Source organism: Convolutriloba macropyga, chromosome 3 (genome assembly GCF_964194025.1).
Source record: "Convolutriloba macropyga chromosome 3, txConMacr16.3, whole genome shotgun sequence".
NCBI classification, from domain to species: domain Eukaryota; kingdom Metazoa; phylum Xenacoelomorpha; order Acoela; family Convolutidae; genus Convolutriloba; species Convolutriloba macropyga.
The window spans coordinates 58405007-58423496 of NC_134470.1; the positions used below are offsets into that span (position 1 = coordinate 58405007).

General features: G+C 34.6%; 1 protein-coding gene across 2 annotated transcripts in view; it reads left to right on the plus strand.

The window, feature by feature from the left end:
* Nucleotides 1-18490, plus strand: part of LOC142336315 (folate-biopterin transporter-like) — a 100657-nt gene that overhangs the window by 31628 nt on the left and 50539 nt on the right. For both annotated transcript variants that reach the window (XM_075385060.1, XM_075385059.1), the window contains exons 2-3: nucleotides 3742-4198; nucleotides 6949-7160. In XM_075385060.1, the coding sequence (XP_075241175.1) occupies nucleotides 3742-4198; nucleotides 6949-7160 (669 nt within the window). The remainder of the gene's footprint in view (nucleotides 1-3741; nucleotides 4199-6948; nucleotides 7161-18490) is intronic.

Sequence of the window (18490 nt, forward strand, 5' to 3'; positions counted from 1 at the left end):
TCTTCCGACGTTTAGTCGGTTATGTTTGTTTGTAGTGTGTCCGTACTATAAAATTACGTAAAGAGAACCCAGGGAAAAAACTAAGCTAAAAGCAGATAAACCAGGTTGTTAAATTTTTAGACATCTTTTTAAAATAAAAAGTTATTTTTTCATATTAGTAGTTTGAAAATAACCCTCGGTAAACACTTCAATCAAATCCATGATTTTATGATTTTTGCCCTCAGACCGTATGTTTTGAAATAAACCAACGGTTTTGCGGGAAAAATTGAGAAATATTTGTAGACATTAGCCACCGACCGCCATTTTGCTTCTATTCCACTAATCTATGGCTTGTTCAAAAACACTCGAGTCATCCTGGCTGTAGAATTGTTAGATGTTACGTTTTTCGGTGGCTAAGTAACAAAATTGCCTGAAGTGTCTTTGCTTTCGTGTCACTCTAGCAATCTTGTTGTTTTGAGAAAAACTGCATCAAGTTGTTATTCTATCATAAACCAGCTGAGATATATATCGAGTTTTCAATAAATCTTTAACTGAAATAATTTTAAAGCATTTCGTTGTTTCTTCATAATAACAAAATTGATGAAAGCCATACAATTTTTTCCTGTCCTAGATTCCGGTTTCTTCAAACAAAACCAAAAATGTGCTAAACTGAAACCAGTTTTTAAATTGTTATGTGACCCAATACGCCGATTCCGCTGTTAGCATTTGCTTGAAGAGTATCAAATTAACTACTGGTATCGAAATCTGAGACAATGAAGCGAGGTGTTCCTGGTTTGGCAAAACACAAGGTAGAATCCAGAGACCAAATATTTCATTTGAAGCCTAGGTCGAGATGGAACTAGCAGAAACTCCAAAAAATAGATTTTCAATTTTCTGAAAAAGTTGAATTCTATCAATGAATGAAAGGGAAAAATGCTTTTTAAAAAACCGCGTGAATTATTCAATGTTCGTTATTGTTGTCGTATGTGACTGTTGTCAGGGCAAATTTAACTTTTGGAACTAACTCTATTTTTCGTAGGTTTAGTTTTGTTTAAACTGAATTTTTTAAAAAGCATACGACAGAAAATATCGAAACCTCATGAGCAAATCTTAAACCTCTAAAAATAGAGTAGTCCGATTTAATAAAAATGCGTGTTTTCGATTTAATCACCAGAAACAATCAAAAATAGAAACGTCGGGATAAAGTAATTTGACTAAAACTTTAGACGTTCTACTTGATTGATCTTTTTTAATAGCTTTCAAACAAAGTTTGTAGCAGTTATAATAGTCCTGTGGTTTCTTTGCGACTGAAAGAGGATTATTGGTATTCTATTGTTTGTTTTAGCTGAAGCAAGTTTGTTCATGACCTGAACTTTGACTTTTGTTTTTGAACGTTCAGTAAAGTTTGCAAACATTAGACTTTAAGAGTAGCTCGATTACGAATACACAATAATTAGGCGCTGCTGATAAAGTTCATTGTCGAAAGGTCAATTTCGGAAGTTTTGTTCCATAACAGTCTCTTCACCTATCCAAATTACAACAAACATCAACCTACACGTACCCTCCCCCTCATATACCTACCCTCTGCAAACATAATTACACCTTTATTACGTACCCTTCAGCACCAACCTCCTGCCCCCACAGCTACCGACATCCCACCAAAAATACCTACCCTTCCCCACACATACATACGCCCTCACTACCTAGTTGTTCCCCTTCATCTAGCAATTCCCTCTCCCCGACACCATCACCAACTCAAACACTTAAATCAAAATTTCGGTAATTTCGGTTGTTCTACCGGCTATGTTTTCTATGCGATTTTTCGCCTTGACCGATTTTTTTTGTCTGAGCCATTTGAGTTTTTGCCGTCAAAAACTAAATAAACAGAGAAGCACGGACGGCTATAAGGGTTCTTAGAGCCGTACGATTTTATCAGTTTCTAAGAATACGATTCACGAAAACTATTTTGGTGAGACAATTTCACGTCGCGAAGGGTGGTTCTTAATCTTTCAGCGTCTGTAAAACTGACCCTATCCGCACCCACCCATTCTCCCCCTCCCACCCACTCAACACCGCCCTCTTCATCACCCCCTCCCTTTACGGTTTGAACCCCTTCTTGTCCAGCCCTCCCTCCCCGTCCACGCCACCTGTCCACACAATGTTTTCATCTCTGAGCTGCAACTAGTACTACTGAAGCCAACCACTCACCGTCCTCGGAGACCTTTTGCCCAAACGTCGTGGTTTTGTTTTTAATTTGATTTAATCACCGTTTTTCTTTTATTTGGAAAGCAGCATTTGACAGAAAATCGAGAGCAATTGAGATATCTGAGATTGAAAGTCCCAATTCGAAGATAAATTTTTTCTAAACTAGCAGTTTTTGAGACTCAAATTAAACAAAAGTTTAATTCTCAACTTGAAGATAATGTTGTTTTTGAGTAATTTTTTTTGTTAAATGGCCATAAAAAAATGCTTTCAATTATGATTAGCCGATGTGCTAAAAAAGTATTGGATTTTTTGAAGATTTGATGGGAGCAGCAAATAATATTTTTTGAACACTCCATTCAACAAATTATTGACCCCTTTATAGCTTTTTAAAGCCCCGCTGCACACAAACAACAACTTTCGATAAAAGTTTGTTTAAGGAGAACAGATTATTTGAAAACCTATGTGCAAGTGCGCTAATGAAAATGACAGAACTGCAAAAATATAGAGATTGTAATGCTGGCCAATCATTTTTCAGAAAATTTTAATACTTTTTCTCTGATTTTCTGATATTAACAAATCCTTCAAGCTTTAAAATTTGAGTGTTAAAGTAGAATCGTTCATATTTTGTTTTAAACCGAAGGAGAAAAAAAGTCCCACGGGCCACGGAAGGCTGACCACGGCCCACGAGGCATATTTTATCTAGATTTAGGTTATGTCAAGTTTAGGTTTATTGAACGCATAAAGTTATTGTTTTAAATTTCTCAACCTATCAGATTCGTTGCAAATTTGATATTTTGGTACATCTATTGGTTGAAAGGTCAACATGTGCAAAGAGACAGGCTCTTTTCATTCATTTGTGGTGCAAAAATTGATAGATCCGCCAATTACTATAAGAATACTATTATGGTGGGGCACTACGTTTTGAGCCGCGGTTGTTATTTAAGAAAAGAACAACAATATTTTCTGGCTTTTTATGGGAAAAATTGTTAGAATTTGTCAAAGATGTTTTTTTATTTTTGTTTGATAAAATTGTGCAGACAGTTTAAAAGAATTATGACGAAGAGTAATGATCGGCCTTCCAAGTTCATAAACGTCGCTGATTCTGCGAATTAAAAATTGTTAGAATTTTTGAAGAATTTTCTCTTCTCTCTATTTATTTTTAAATGGCTTTTTTGGAGTGCTACCCAATGTTTTTCAAGAGACAATCATGTCCGCCAAAATCATATGTAACTTAAAAATGATCAACTATGAAAAATTTGCTTCTTCGAATTTTAGATTTATACTAAAATTGATTGCAATCATTAGACTAGTTTGAACAATTTAAAGTACTACTTTGAAGTATTTTGGTCAGTTGTCTTAACTGGCCTCAAATTTTCGATCAATCTGAGCAGTTCCACTGGTCTCGACTTATTCCGTTATTTTTTTTCGTAGTTTCCATTTAATTGTTTAAAATATATGCAGCAGTTCTTTATTGTTTTCAAATCATTCGATATAAGCTTGGTTTGTTTTGATTGATTGTGTGTCAATTGTACCAAATTGAAAGTTTTTTCTTTTCAGTGGATGACAGAGTAGATTTTTTCAAATACGGACAGCAAGTGACATTCCGGTTTCCCGGAAGAGCTGCAGGAGCTGACGGCACCATTGGTAACGAACAAGCGAAGCCTGGATTTGACAACCAGGCTCAGTTCGAGCTACTCCCAGACAGCGACCCCGAACAAAACTCCCCATTATTAAACACAGAATATCCGGAACAAGATTCAGACCGTCCCTTCCTCAAACAAAAATCCCCAAGAGGTCTAATCTCTGGCCAGAATCGAGGATCCAGAAATCTGTATTCAGAATTAGGTTACAAGCCAGGAAGTCAGAGATTGAACAAATCCGGCAGCTCTTTGCAACAGTCTTCATCAGCGGGTACCGCTGACATGCCTTTGAATTTGGGCTTGAGGTCGAGTGATAATGCCAACGCTTCGTACGGGGCATCGGAGGATTCCGGAGATTCGTCTGACTACAACAGGTCAACCCCCTCCTTGAAGAGACCAAAAAAATGACCAAAATGTTTTTAAGTGCTCTCAAATAAAGTTTGTAGCAATTATGTTTGTCACATTTGTTGACAGCCGCTCTCAAGGTTCTCAACAGCCTCTCAACGGCCATAGTTTAGGCACTCTCCTTTTCTTTACCATTGTACTGGTGCATTATCTTCCGCCTGGAAGAGGAATATTGGAGAAGTGTCTTCTTTAATAAATTTTACTGGAGTGAATTTTAACCAGGAAATGAAACCCATGCAAAAAAATTTGTGATTTGAATAGTGAAAAACAAAATGGAAGAGTTTAGCGAGAAGAGATTAGTTTTTGAGGTGCGACAAATTTTCTCTGAGCAACCAAAAACTTTTTTTCATGTGCTTTATCCAGCACTTTTCGTTTTCAAGCAGTCTTTTTCAAGCAGTCAGTTTTTTGATAATTCAAATAAAAGTTCCTTGTTTGAAAAATATTAAGACTACAATAAAAAATATTAGGATTGTTTTGATGATTGAAGCCAATATTGATGTTTTTAATCTTAATGCGAATGTCAGCCTCTCTATGGCTATTACTTAGGTTCCCTCCTTTTTTTAATTGGCTCTACCTTTCGTACGCGTTTTCTGTTTTACATAAATCACGACTTTCACGTTTGACTTTTGACTTCCCACGTACTGTTTCAACTGAAAGTACTTTAAATTCGTTTACTCATCAAATTACGCAACTTAGCTAAAAGGGGTCAAAGTAAAAGCATTAAAATGAAAAGAAACGGTAAAAACGATAATGCTTGGTCATCAGGTCATAGTGCACAACGTTGTCAAAGCTCATTGGAGCGGTTGCCAGCTGACATTCGTATTAAGATTAAAATAATTCAGTTTATAAGCTGAATTAAGTATAATTTAAGAATCTAACAGAAAATTCACACCAAATCAAAACATTTTTTGACACTTAAGAAAATTATGTTGTTTCTTTTTTTGTTCTCTTGTTCTCTAATTTTCTCCTTTTTTTCCAGTTCAATCCCAATGTGTGTCAGCGGTCAACATTCGCTGTTTTTGCAGCAACCTGCCGGCTATGTACTAATAATGGCTGCAAGCGGTAATTTGGTATGTTCATTGACTTCTTTTGATTTTTCTTGCATAAAAGGATTTGGATTAAATTGGCGAACCATTTTTTTAAAATCTTTTCACTCTTTTTTCGATTATTTAACGTTAATGAGAAGACAAAATAGAGTTGCGATTTTTTTAAGCTGGAGTAATGGTAAAGAAAACACGAAAGTTTTAAGGGTAATTTTTTCCCAAGTTAATTTTAAAATGTTTGAAAAAATGACGTTTGATCAATTTTCATTTTTTAAGTTTTTTTAAAGTGGGGGCGAATTCAGCTTAATTTTAGCTGTTATTCGCCTGATGTTGTTCCTAAGTGATTCAAAAGGTCATACGTGTATTCTAAAAAAGCATAATCAAATTTGCGGTTCATTTTTGATTGTTTCTGGAATTCTGTTTTGTGTGCTCATTCTACAAAACGCTTAGTGTCATTTTTTTTAAAAAAATATGATGAGCTTTTTTAATTAGTTTTTTAAAATTCTCATTTTGGAGATAAAAACTTCAATTGTTTTTAAATATTTCCTTGTTTCTGCACAAAGGCAAAGATCCCTTGTTATGTTGATTGTCGAAGTTTCATGTTGCTGGAAGAATATTGACTGTCGGAACCTTCGTTAACTCAATTTGTTGGATTTCAGTTCCAAATTTTCCCTGATGTGCTTTTACATACGGATAGACCGATAAAGACCGGTCATTAGGTCAGAGTGCAGTAGACCGATTGGTAGCTGGTATTAGTATTCAGCTTAATAGATTTCAGCTAAAACAAGTAATTTTAAATCGCAGAAAAAATCGTCAAGATCTATCTATTTTCTCTTGCTATTTCAATCCTGATGCCTCAAGTGGGTGAACGGTGGCTTTTTCCCCCGCAATTTTCAGCAAAGTGATTCATTGTTGCATTGCTAATCGGAGCTGGCTAAATCAAATGGTCCCAGTGAAGGGAAATGTTCACCGTCGTCTTCTGCGTCGTTTTCAACCTCATATTTAATTGCAAACGTTTACAAAAAGGATTATCTTTCGTTTCTCGTTAATACAATTCATAGGGGTAGAGACGGTACTGCATGGTGTTTCAAAGTAATCAAAAATTGTTGCTAATATAGTGAATAAAGTCAAGGTCAATAAGATCAAAATCAAAAGCTGGGATTAAACAATAGAGCCCGCTCATTAAGTCTTACTACAATTGGTGATGGCGGTTTGTGAGCAATTGCTAGCAGGCAAAAAAATTTCAACTTACAGCCTTAACTTTAAGTCTTTAAGTTTTTTTTAGTTTTGCAACCTAAATTAAAGTTCACACCAAACCAAGTTCTGTCAATTTCCACCTCGTACTTTTTTTCTGCTGTTTCAGTCCCGATACACGTCAAGGGCGTTGACAGCGTTTTTGTGTGTGATTGTAAATTGTCAATAAACGCTATTACTTTTTAAGTACGCGATTCACCCAAACTGCCGATTAGAACAAAAATGTGTGTGATTTTTCTTGGGTGGGAGTTTTGGGCACTCCTCCCGCCCTCTCTCTACACACCCTCCATCCGACAGAAGGAGAGGCAGAATAACATAGAATGAGATGAAATTGAATTTTTTTGAGACAGCTTAGTAGTTTTGTTATGTGAATACAAGAACAGTTGAATACTAAATTAAAATACCGAGTTAAAATTATTCAGATTCTTGAGCGGCGATGGCAACAGAGAGAAATTACCACTAGTGAAGAGAGGAGGCTCCGGGGCAATCGAAACACCTTCTCCTCCCAATGGGCCTGTGGGTGGGAGTGGAGGAGGTCACAAAGGAATGTACAACAGTTTAGAGGGAATGAAACTGGGAGAGGGCGAGAAGAACGGGACCGACGACAGACAGATGTCCATGTCGGACGAAGCGGGTTACAATTTCTTTTTATAGATTACCATAACAAAAAATGTTTAAATTAAGAAAAAACTTGAGCTTGGTTTCCACCAAATTTTCGGACACCGTTTATCAGGTAAGACAGTTTTTATTAATAGCCGGTATTTGATAGCGAGGCTATTATTGGTCTCATCGTGGTCTGTTTTGGAGACAAGTAATGGCGATCTGATCTTTACTTTTTTAGGGAGAATCAGTGAAACAAAATGTAGAAATTGATGCCGCATGTTATAGGACAGCTTAGGTCATTCTGTCGGACAAAAATCGAAAGCGAAATTTTAAAGCAGAGAGGGTAAAGGGTGTTTAATTAAAAATTCACTTTCTCGATTATGGGTTTCTGTTCGTGCGGCAAAAAGATTTTTCAAATTTTTTGATCGGATTTGTTCCCAACGTGTCGTCTAAATTCAATCGAAGTCAATAGTCGTAATTTTTTTACTTAGTTGTATAATATCATTTTTTCGCCCTTCGTGGAGCGAATTTTTAATCATTCGCGCGTTAGTTTTTAGGGCACACATCACTCTGAAATATGACTTTTCTTTGTTCTTTAATTAAACGAATAGAGGTGAACTGAGTATTGGTTTTTTTACTAAAGTAATTGAAGAGTAGTTAATAGAGACAGAAACAATTTATAGAGATCGCCAATCAAAACAATTTCTCAGCAGTTACAGAGAGGAAGAAAAAAATGCTCTATTTCTGTCTGTTTTTTCTCAAGCAAAGTGTTTTTCTCAGACATGGCAACAAATTATTGTAGTTGTGCGTTTGCAAGGAAGGACTTTTGACACTTTCGTATAATTGTCAGACATTAAAAAGGACTTTAGTGCCTCTTTTGCCGTAATGCTGTTTTAAACGCTACTATGCGGTTTTTGCTTTTTGTCTACCTGTTACATCATAGTGAATGTTTTCGGATTTTAATAAAATTTTGCTAATTTTTTCGTAACTTATGACACCTTTTTGGAAATCGGATTCAATAATTCCATTGAATTTGGATTTGTTTATGCTGATTTTACTAAGATTTTAATCATTTTGAAAACAAATGACGAAAAGCGGTAGATGAGGTTATTATTGGACTGCTCTTGGTTTCTGCAAACGATTTTTCTTATTTTTGTGCGCTTTCTTTTTGTAAGATCAGTTTACACATTTTTTGTGAATATTGAAATAAAATTGGTGAAATGATTGTTAATACACATCGAAACAAGAACAGGAGCAAAAAATGAATAGGTTCTGCGGCGTGAAGTTTACCCTCTTTTTTGAAAGTGGAAAAAAAAGCAGCGTTTGGGCAAAAGTTTACGATTTGTGCAGAGTTTACGATCTCTTTGGTTCATGTGGAGCGATTTGACTATTGTTTTTTATTGTTTTTTTTTCAGTTTTTTGATGGGAGCACTTTGTTCAAATTCTTTTCTAATGCAATCCGATTCAGTTATAGGTCTAATTTTAGCTTAACCAATAAAAAATGACTGTTTTTTCTTTAATTGAGGAACGCAAGATCAAAGGAGCGAGTGTCAACATAAACAAAAATCTTTTGAGAGCAGCTAATTGAAGTTATAAAAATGTATACAGATAAATAATCCAAATATAATATCTCAGCTTGTAAAGAAAGAATGAAAAATCCTTTGAGATGTTTCTGTAACTTTTTGAAACTGCAAATCATCTACACTTTGCTGCTTTTTTCTCAAAGTCTGCAAACTATGTTCAAATTGCCGCAAAACAAAAGCTCAGAATTTTTAGCAATTGTTTTTCAAAATTTCACTATTTGTAATGTATCGAGTGCGAGTGCTTTTGCGGCAAATTTTTGCTCTACTTTTAAAGTAGAGGGGGAAAATGGCGTTTGATTAAAAATTCATTTCGCAATAATGGTTTTCTGTTCGTGCGGGAAATTGATTTTCATTTTTATTGTCTTTTCAATATTTCGATAGGATTTTTCATCGTGTCCTCTAAATTCAATTAGAGTCAATAGTAGGCATAGTTTATCACTTAATTGAAACAAATCTTTGGTTGATTTTTAGTTCAGGAATTGTCCTGATATCTTTTTTGTCGTTGTTTTTTGTTACGACCACATTAACGCTTGATGATCACTTCAAATTTGCTTTTTTGTGCCACATTCATGCAATTTGGACTGAAATGCGTGTCTGATATCAGTTTTTTACTCTTCATTGAGCAAATTGTTCACCATTCGCTTGATTAATTTTTAGGGCACAAATTGCTCTGAAATGTTACTTTTTTCTTACAAAATGACTTCTGTCCTTCAATTAAACGAATAGAGGTGAACTGAGTATTGGCCTTTTTTTGCGAAAGTAATTGAACATCTCAGCAGTTACTGAGAAGAAGGGAAAATGCTCTTTTTCTGTCTGTTTTTCTCAAACAAAAAGATTTTCTCAGACATGGCAACAAATAATAGTAGTTGTGCGTTTGCAAGGATTTTTGACATTTTTATGTATTTGTCAGACTTTAAAAAGCAGTTTAGAGCCTCCTTCGCCGTGACGCTGTTTGAAACACTGCTAAGTGATTTTTTACTCTTTGTCTACCTATTTCATCACACTGGTTGTTTTTGGATTTTAATTGTGACAATGTATTGGTAACTTTATGACTCCCGTTAGGAATTGGGATTTGATAATTCTTTGTGAATTTGGATTTGTTTATGTTGAGGATAATCTATTTTACGAGGATTTTTTTGCTTTGATTTTAAATGCCGCCCAGTGGTAGCTAAAGAATTTTTTGGAATTTTCTTGGTTTCTACAATAATTTTCTTTATCCTGGTGCGCTTTCTTTTTAAGATCTGTTTGCATATACTATTGATTCTCGAAGTCAAACTGATGAAATCATTTTTAGTCACACCGCAATACGAAGAGGAACAAAAAAATAAATAGTTTTGCAGCGTGAAATTTTCACTCGTGTTTGAAAGTAGAGAAAAAGATTGTTTGGAGAAAAATTCAGTTTCTCGAATTTAACGTTTTGATTACGTGCGGCAATTTGACTTTAATTTGATTTTAATTTTCGTTTCCAGTTTTTTACGGTATGTATTTGTTTAATTTCTATTCTAATGCTGTCCGTTTTTGCGCAATCAGTAAAAATTACTCAGTTTTTTTTACTTCAATTGAGGGAAACAAGATCAATAATGCGAGTGTCAACATATAATACGAAAGTGTTTTGTGAGGAAATAATTGTTGTGGCAAAAAGATATACAGATCTTGAGCCAATTATAGATCTAGTTTTTCAATTAGTCAATAAAACTTCTCCAAATGTGCGTGGTGTCATTTTTTGCGTGCGTAATGTCATTTTTTAAGTGTCCGTGGAGCGAACTTTTATTCAATCGCGTGATTAATTTTTAGGCAAACATCAGTCTGAAAAATGACTTTTCTTACTTTTAAACGCAAAGAGGTCAACTGTGTAATGGTTTTTGTTCACAAAACTAATTGAAGAACAGTTAATAGAGACAGAAACAAATTAAACAGATCGTTAATCAAAACAACATCTCAACAGTCAATATTAGGAAGAAAAAATGTTCTTTTTTGCCTGTTTTTACTTATCTTTTTGAAACTTCAGGACTAAGAAGCTATCGTGGATTTATACTGGAAGTCTCTCAACTATGTTTTCTTTTGACCGCGAAGCAACAGCTGTCCTTTGGTTTTAAAATTCAAAATCATTAAACTGTGTTGGTGCTCTATCTTTTTATTCATCTGTTTACAATTTTTTATGATTCTTGGAAGTCAGTATCTTGATTTTGTTACGCCAAAAAGTAAGTGCAGCAAGAAAGATGGGTTTACTGTGTGTATTTAACTTTTTGTACTTCTAAATGATTCTCTAATCAATTCCTAGAAATTTATAGGTCTATTTTTTATTTAGTCAATAAGAATCTTAAAATCGTCGGTGAGGACATGTCCTGCTATTTTTTGTTATTATGTCAAGATTCTTGTTACGACTGTATAACGACACGCTAGCTTCAAATTCTTTTTCCTTCCTGAAATCTGCATTGAGCTGTGTAGGTGATGTAATTTTTCTTTCCTAGTTGAGCTAATCTCTATTATATTAAATATAAGTCGCATTTGAGCGCAATAGTTAACAGTGCTCCTATATTCACATGCTTTAACGATTCCTAAACGTTTAGCCTACTTCACCATGCTTAAGCTCCCGATCTGCACATGTTTTTTCCTCATTAAGATAGCCAATGACCAAAAATTAGCGTAGGTAGTCAGTTCAATAGACAAAGGCAACAGGCGTCGGTAGCGCAAGTGATTAGACCAATGACTGTGAAGCGATGGCCATGGGTTCAAACCCAGGTAGGGGCGGAAAAAAATTCACAGTGTACCTAGTTAAAAATTTAGGATTTGGTTGTCTTTCTCGTCCGTTCTTTTCTTTCCTTTTATTACTTTATTATCTTCCTTTTGTTCTTTCTTTGTTACCTCATTCTTTCTGCATTTCATTCTCGCCCTCTCATCTCTATTATATTAAATGTAAGTCGCACTTGAGCGCAATGGATAACAGCGCTCCTATCTTCACATGCTTTAACGATTCTTAAACATTCAGCCTACTCCACCATGGCTGAAGCTCCCGATCAGCACATGTTTTTTTGCTCATTAAGATAACCAATGACCCGAAATTAGCGTATGTAGTCAGTTCAATAGACAAAAGCAACAGGCGTCGGTAACGCAAGAAATCAGACTTATGACTGTGAAGCGATGGGCATGAGCTCAAGCCCAAGTAGGGGCGAAAACGGATGCATAGTTTACTGGGGTAAAAATTCGGGATTTAGATATCTTTTTCTTTCGTTCTTCATCTCTTTCCTTTTAATCGTTTTCTATATCCTTCCCTTCGTTCTTTATTCACTCATTCTTTCTGAATTGTCTCCTTCTCATCTATCCATCTATTATTTTAAATGTAAGTCGCACTTGAGCGCAATGGTTAACAGCGCTCCTATCTTCACATGCTTTAACGATGCTTAAACATGCTGCCTACTCCACCATGCTTAAACTCCTATCTGAACAAGTTTTTTTGCTGATTAAGAATGCAGCTTACAAAAACAAGCGAGACAAAAAGGCAACGACCAAAAGTTGAGTATGTAGTCAGTTGAATAGACAAAAGCAACAGGCATCGGTAGCGCAAGGGATTAGAATTATGACTGTGAATCGATGGGCATGGGATCAAGCCCGAGTAGGGGCGGAAATGGATGTTTAGTGTACTGGGGTAAAGGTTTGGGATTACGATATCTTTTTCTTCTGTTCTTCATCTCTTTCATTTTAATCGTTTTCTATATCTTCCTTTCATTCTATATTCACTCTTCCGTTCTGCATTTCAATCTCTCCCTTTCATCTATCTATCTATTATTTCAAATATAAGTCGCACTTGACTTCTTAAATGTCACGATGTGCTGTGTTAAGGAGGTTATGTAGTTTTGAAGTCTTATAATGACCCTATTTAGTTTTATGGAACTTTTCTAATTGCTTTAAGATTTTTTGTTCATTTTTGCGCACATAGGGTTCATGGGCATTGTTCTCTCTTGACCTTCCTGCTATGTTTTTTGTATGATATTTTGACACATTTTCCATCATTTTGATCTTTCGAAACAAGATGAACCAGTAATGCTCAGCTGGCTTTAATTGCTGAATATAATGAGAATGCCCAAACTAAATGTAGAATGATCGTTCTTTGTTGTTCTCGAGACCTAATATTTTTCACGTTTTTGTCTGTCATTCTCTGAGTTTTGTTTAATTAGTCTTAAAATGTTGTTTGTCAAAATTATCAAGGTTTTTGAGACACATAGTTTCTTGTGTCCAATTGGTAAGCTGTGTGTATTGGTAATGCAAACTTTCAGACGCAACATGAAACTGATTTTTACAATTTTTTTCAAGCTTTTGAGAATTTGTTTTTTATTGATTTTTTGAACTTAAGGGGCAGATGAAACCTGTAGATGACAAAAATATGGGTTGTTAGCTAGAGAAGAGGTGGTAGTTTCGTTCATATTAATATAACCATCTCTCAGAGTTTTTCAATAAATTAAAAAATTTTTTCTCAAAGTTTTGAAAGTTATTTGTATTTTTCCGAGCTTCTAGACCGTCAGGGGACAGTCAAACTCCTCTACGGTTTAAATTATTTTATCTTTTAAAGCAATTTCATTCGTTATCTATTAATTAGACGAATTTCAAAATATTAATATCTCGACAAGGTTGACCGATTTTTTTAGCAATTTTTTTCAAAATTTTTCCTGAAAGTTATGATCATTTGTTGCAGTAATCAATCTTTAGAGACTGATGAAATTTCCAATGCTATGACGACAACTTTCTGGTTAGTTTTAACCTTAACAAAATGGTCATCAAGGTTTTAAAATTAAAATCTTCAACCACTTTTTCATAAAATTTGCATAATTTTTCGTCGATTTTCGAAGCTTTTGATCTCTAGAGGCCAATGTAGCATTTTTGAAATATAATGCAAGGGTCATGTTCTCAGTTTTAATTTGCAAAAATTGGGTTTTGAGAACAATAGCGTCAAGCATTTGAGCAACTTTTTAGATTTTGATAATTTTTCCAAATTTTAAATTTTTTTAGTCTTGCTTCTCTTTGTCGTTTAAATGAGCGGCCTGATTTCTAATAACCTGCAATTTAGCTGTTTTGTAGACTTCAACCTGAACAAAAGTATGCAGAGAGCATACTTTTGTTCAACCTTCAACCTTCAAGGACAAAAGTATGCAGAGTTAGACAAATTAGTGATGAAAGTTTTGTGTCATTTTAAGTTTTTTGAAACCTCTTGGGTAATTTTAAATTTTTCTGCTGAGCTCAAGTCACCAAAAGATCTCCGACAAGCACAGTACTATGTGTATGCTTAAAAATGAAAACTGAATTTTTTAGTTCTATTTGTTGTTTTGTCTGTCTCTGATAGCCTCTTTTATATTATCTTTTTTACATCTTTTAACTACGACACTGCTATTCGACACAATGATCATTGAAGTTTTTGCACCTTGATATCTTTTTAATTTTTTTTCTCTAAGATTTGAAAACTATTTTTTTCTGTTTGGCTTTCATTGATTAATTTCCCTGCTGGTCAGGTACAACATTTTTATTCATTTTACTTTTTAACGTTTTTCATTCTTTCCGTTTGATTGATTTTCAGAAATTGCCCTGCTATGTTCTTTACAATTCAAAGAATTTGAATTGTATTTGGGCGCTGACTTTTGTTAAAATCTGTTCACACATTTTCATGATGTAAGAATGTCAAATTAGAGTTGTGATTTTGGTCACGCCGAAACAGGAAGTGGAGCAAAAAAGCGAGTGGTTTTGCGGCGTGAAAATTTTTTGCTCTGATTATGAACTAGAGTGAGAAAACGATGTTTTCATTTCATAGCTAATGATCTTATTCACTTTGTGTTTAGTTGTTTTCCAAGAAACTGTATTTTTGTACTTTGTGCCTGTTTTTTGTGGAGTTGGTAGCCAGCGTCCTTTAGGACAGTTCCATCTGCTTTCTACTGAAGGATAAGTCAATTTATTTAGTAGAAGTTTTATCTGATGCTAATTTGAATTTATTACTGAGTGTTATTACTCGATATAGATATCGAAAACTTGGTTATTAACTGCACAGCGTTAGTTCGGGCTATAATTGGCCATGTCTTGTTTTGTCGTCGTCAGAATTTTTGTTACGACCATATGAAATCACAAACACTTAAAATCTACTTTTGTTCGTTCATTCATGAAATTTGAACTGAATTGTGTGCCTGAAGTCATTCCTCACTCTTAGTGGAGCGAGTTTTTGTTCTTTCGTGTGATTAAGTTTTTGATCACACGTGACCTACCTCATTCCTAAAAATAACTTCCTCGTTCAATTTGACTTTTCTTGACAATTCGAAGAGATACTGTCAAGTGAGAGTGTGTCACTAATTTCTGGTTAATTGAGAACAGCTAATAGAAGCAGCAATAAGTTTGACAGATTCCTAATCAAAATATAGCATATCAGCACTATCTTTTTGAGTCTGCATATCTACAAAGCTATTGCGGCTATTTTCTGGCAGTCTGCCACCTACCTTGGTTCTGTTGCTTTTTTTGTCGTGTAGTTTAAGTAATGACAGGTCTCATTGGTCATCTAATAAAGCATTTTTCAATTTGATTCAGTGTTTTGAGATTGTGAGCCATAGAGCAATTAGTTTTGAACATGTGAATTTTTGAAAGTTTATCTCTTCTCCATTTGGTAGACTATTAAGTCTAAAATGAGGATAAGGATTGGAGAATTACGTGTTGTCGCACCGAGTGTCCTTTTTTATATAGTTGCTGTTTGATTTTTAAATTGATCATTATTCCAAATTAGAGATACGTAGGGTTTGGGTTAATGTCCAAAATTAGGGTAAGTTTTTCTGGTAAGATAGTTATTTTGGGTAACCCGGAAATTAGGGTTGTTCGAGAATGTCCAAAATTAGTGATGCAAAGTGTTTGCGTAAAGGATTTTTGGGGGCTAATGCTTGCGGAATTAAATTATGTATAGGAGTTATGTAGAGCTATATCAGTCGGTGTGAAGAGAGGTGGAATCGCGGTGGAGATAATTGAAATCTCTGTGACCATTATGTGAAAAAATTCCTGGTAACTTTTGCCAAAATCAACTCTACAATATAAAATAATCGTGTTCCTAACAATGGCCGTCACAGTAAAAGAGATAGTACTGTTTGCCTTGAGGCTATTTGGGTTCATTTTTATGCTTATTAATCTGGTTCGTTCTGATTTTGTTCTTTATCAAATGTTTGCATTGCCTTTCTACTGAATTGGTAATTCGGTTTAAAAGGTGGTAGCGAACTCTTGGCTGTTGCTTGCATTTTGTTAATACTAAATGTCTCAAACTATCGCAGCTGATCTCTGGCAATGTTTAAGCTTTTCTTGTTTAATAACTTGAATACGTTAATTGTGTGAATCCCCAATCATGGAAAGCAAGAATGCATTCAGTAGCTTTGCCTTTTTACTTTGTTTAGAATCCGTAATAAAAAAAAATTTAAGCTCACAAAATTACAACCAGTTTCCACTTTTTTATCTTTCACTTTTATTCCCGAAGTCTTGAAAAGCGGTAACATTTTTTGTTTAATAGCCGCCGTCAGCCTCTCAAATGGCTATAATTAGGCGCTCTCCTTTTTTAAAATTCAAAAAATTTTTATGACAGTTCAAAGATTTTGAAATGTATTGAGGCGCTGTCTTTTTTTTAAGATCTGTTCGCACATTTTCATAATTTTTGAAGTCAAATTGGAGAAGTGATTTTGGTCACGCCGAAACAGGAAGAGGAACGAAAAAGCGAGTGGCTTTGCGGCGTGAAAATTTTCGCTCTAATTTTGAAGTAGAGTGAGAAAACGGTGTTTGAACAAAAATTCGTTTTCTCGCTAGCGGTTTAGTCCACATGCGGCAATTCCACTTTGATTTTTACGGTTTCATCGTTTTTTTGGATGGGATATTTTGAAATGGTTTTCCCAAGGCATTCATAGTTCATTCTAGGCCTAGTTTTTTGTTTGAACCAAATTTTCATTTCTCGCTTGTGGTTTTTTGTTCACATGCGGCATTTTGATATTCTTTTTTCTTTCATTTTTTGATCTGATTTTTATAAATGGTTTTCCCAATTCACTCATAGTCCGTTCTAGGTATAGTTGATTTTTTAGTCAATGAAAATTCTTTTAATTGTACGTCAGGATTTGTCCTGCTACGTTTTTTTTATTTCGCAGCCGAGATTGTTGTTAAGACCGTATGACTTCATAATTACTTCAAATCTGCTTTTTGATCATCCTTTTATGCAATTTCAACTGATTTGCGTGCGTAACGTAATTTTTCGATCTTAGTGGAGCCATTTTTTGTTCATTTTCATGATCAGGTTTTGTTCACAGGTTACTTAATCACTCTCAAAAATAACTTTCCTTGCTTTCAGAAGGACTTTCTTACCTTAATTTAAAGACAAAGATCAACTGAGTGTGTGCCACTCTTATTAAATTTTTTTTGAGTGCAGCTAAAGAACCAGCAAAAAGTTGTACAGAATCTGAATCCAAATTCAAGAAATTCAATACGTAACTAGACGAAAATTTTTTTATCTTCTCAAGACTGCAGATCTACGCGGTTGCCGCTATTTTCTGACTATTTTCCAGCTGTTATTTATAACTGTTGCAATGTTTTCAGCTGATAGTAGATACAGGGCGTTGACCGTTCTTTTTTCCTTTTGTCTAACGTTTATTAATAGCTGAGGGGTGCTATTTGTGACTTTCTATTGGTTGCTTTCTTGTTGACGATTTTCTCTTTTGTACTAAATGATGTCACGATCACGTCAAATCAGTGTTGTTTTTCTGTTCACTCCTAATAGTACCACTGTTGCTAGTGTAAGTGAACGAATAAATAGCCTTAACTTGCGGGCTTGCTATGTTTTCATTTCCTTTTGCTACGATATGATGCATTATCGGATTTTGTAACAGAAATTTTTACTTGTTTTTGTTGACAGTGGATTTTTTTTACCTGTTTTTGACAGTTCGAGAACGTAGAAATTTTTCGGAAGTGATATTCATTCTGTGGAAAAAATACATTTTGGAAACAATATTTTTGGGTTTCCCTGGTGCCGAAATATTCAATTGAGAATTATGAATAGTTTCTTGAATAAGTATCTAAATTAAATGAGTTTCATTCGGGTCGATTCTTGATTCTTATGGTTGTGCACTTTTTTGATTAGTATTCACGCATTTCGACAACTTTGATTTGAGTTTTTTAGCTTTTGAAACAGTATAAAAAGATAACGCCTGAAGGTTTTGGGTTTCAATAGACTCCCTAAGATGACATCAGTTGTTATATAGGTTGCAGGTGCGCTTAATCTCCCGGGAAGACAATTATAAAGTGAAATGGTCACTTTTGGAGTTGTCTTGTCGGTTCATTTTCATTTTCAGTTTCAGATTTTAATCTTCACTTAAAGTTCATTACATACCATTTAGGCGGCTTGCAATGACAACGCTAGTTTATATGAATTCGTTAAATTACGCGAATTCGGAACTTCAATAAAAAAGAAACTAAGAATTTTTTTGTTTATTAAGGAGTTTAAAAATGTTCGAGCCCTTTTGCAATTTTAAACCCCGTTCACCAAAGTATTGCGGGAGATCAATAAATTTGGTTATTAAATGGCATTAGCTCAATTGTCAATCGATAATTTTCAACAATATTATACTCAACTAATATCAGCTTTGAAGTTGAACGTTCTGTATGATTGCGTAATTGAAACTGTTCTTCAATTTAGAACACGTTTTGAAACTTTTCAAATCAGTTTTTCTCACTCTTCCGCACTTTTGGATCTTTTTCGAACATGTTTTCACAAGTGAATAATTTGCCTATCTTT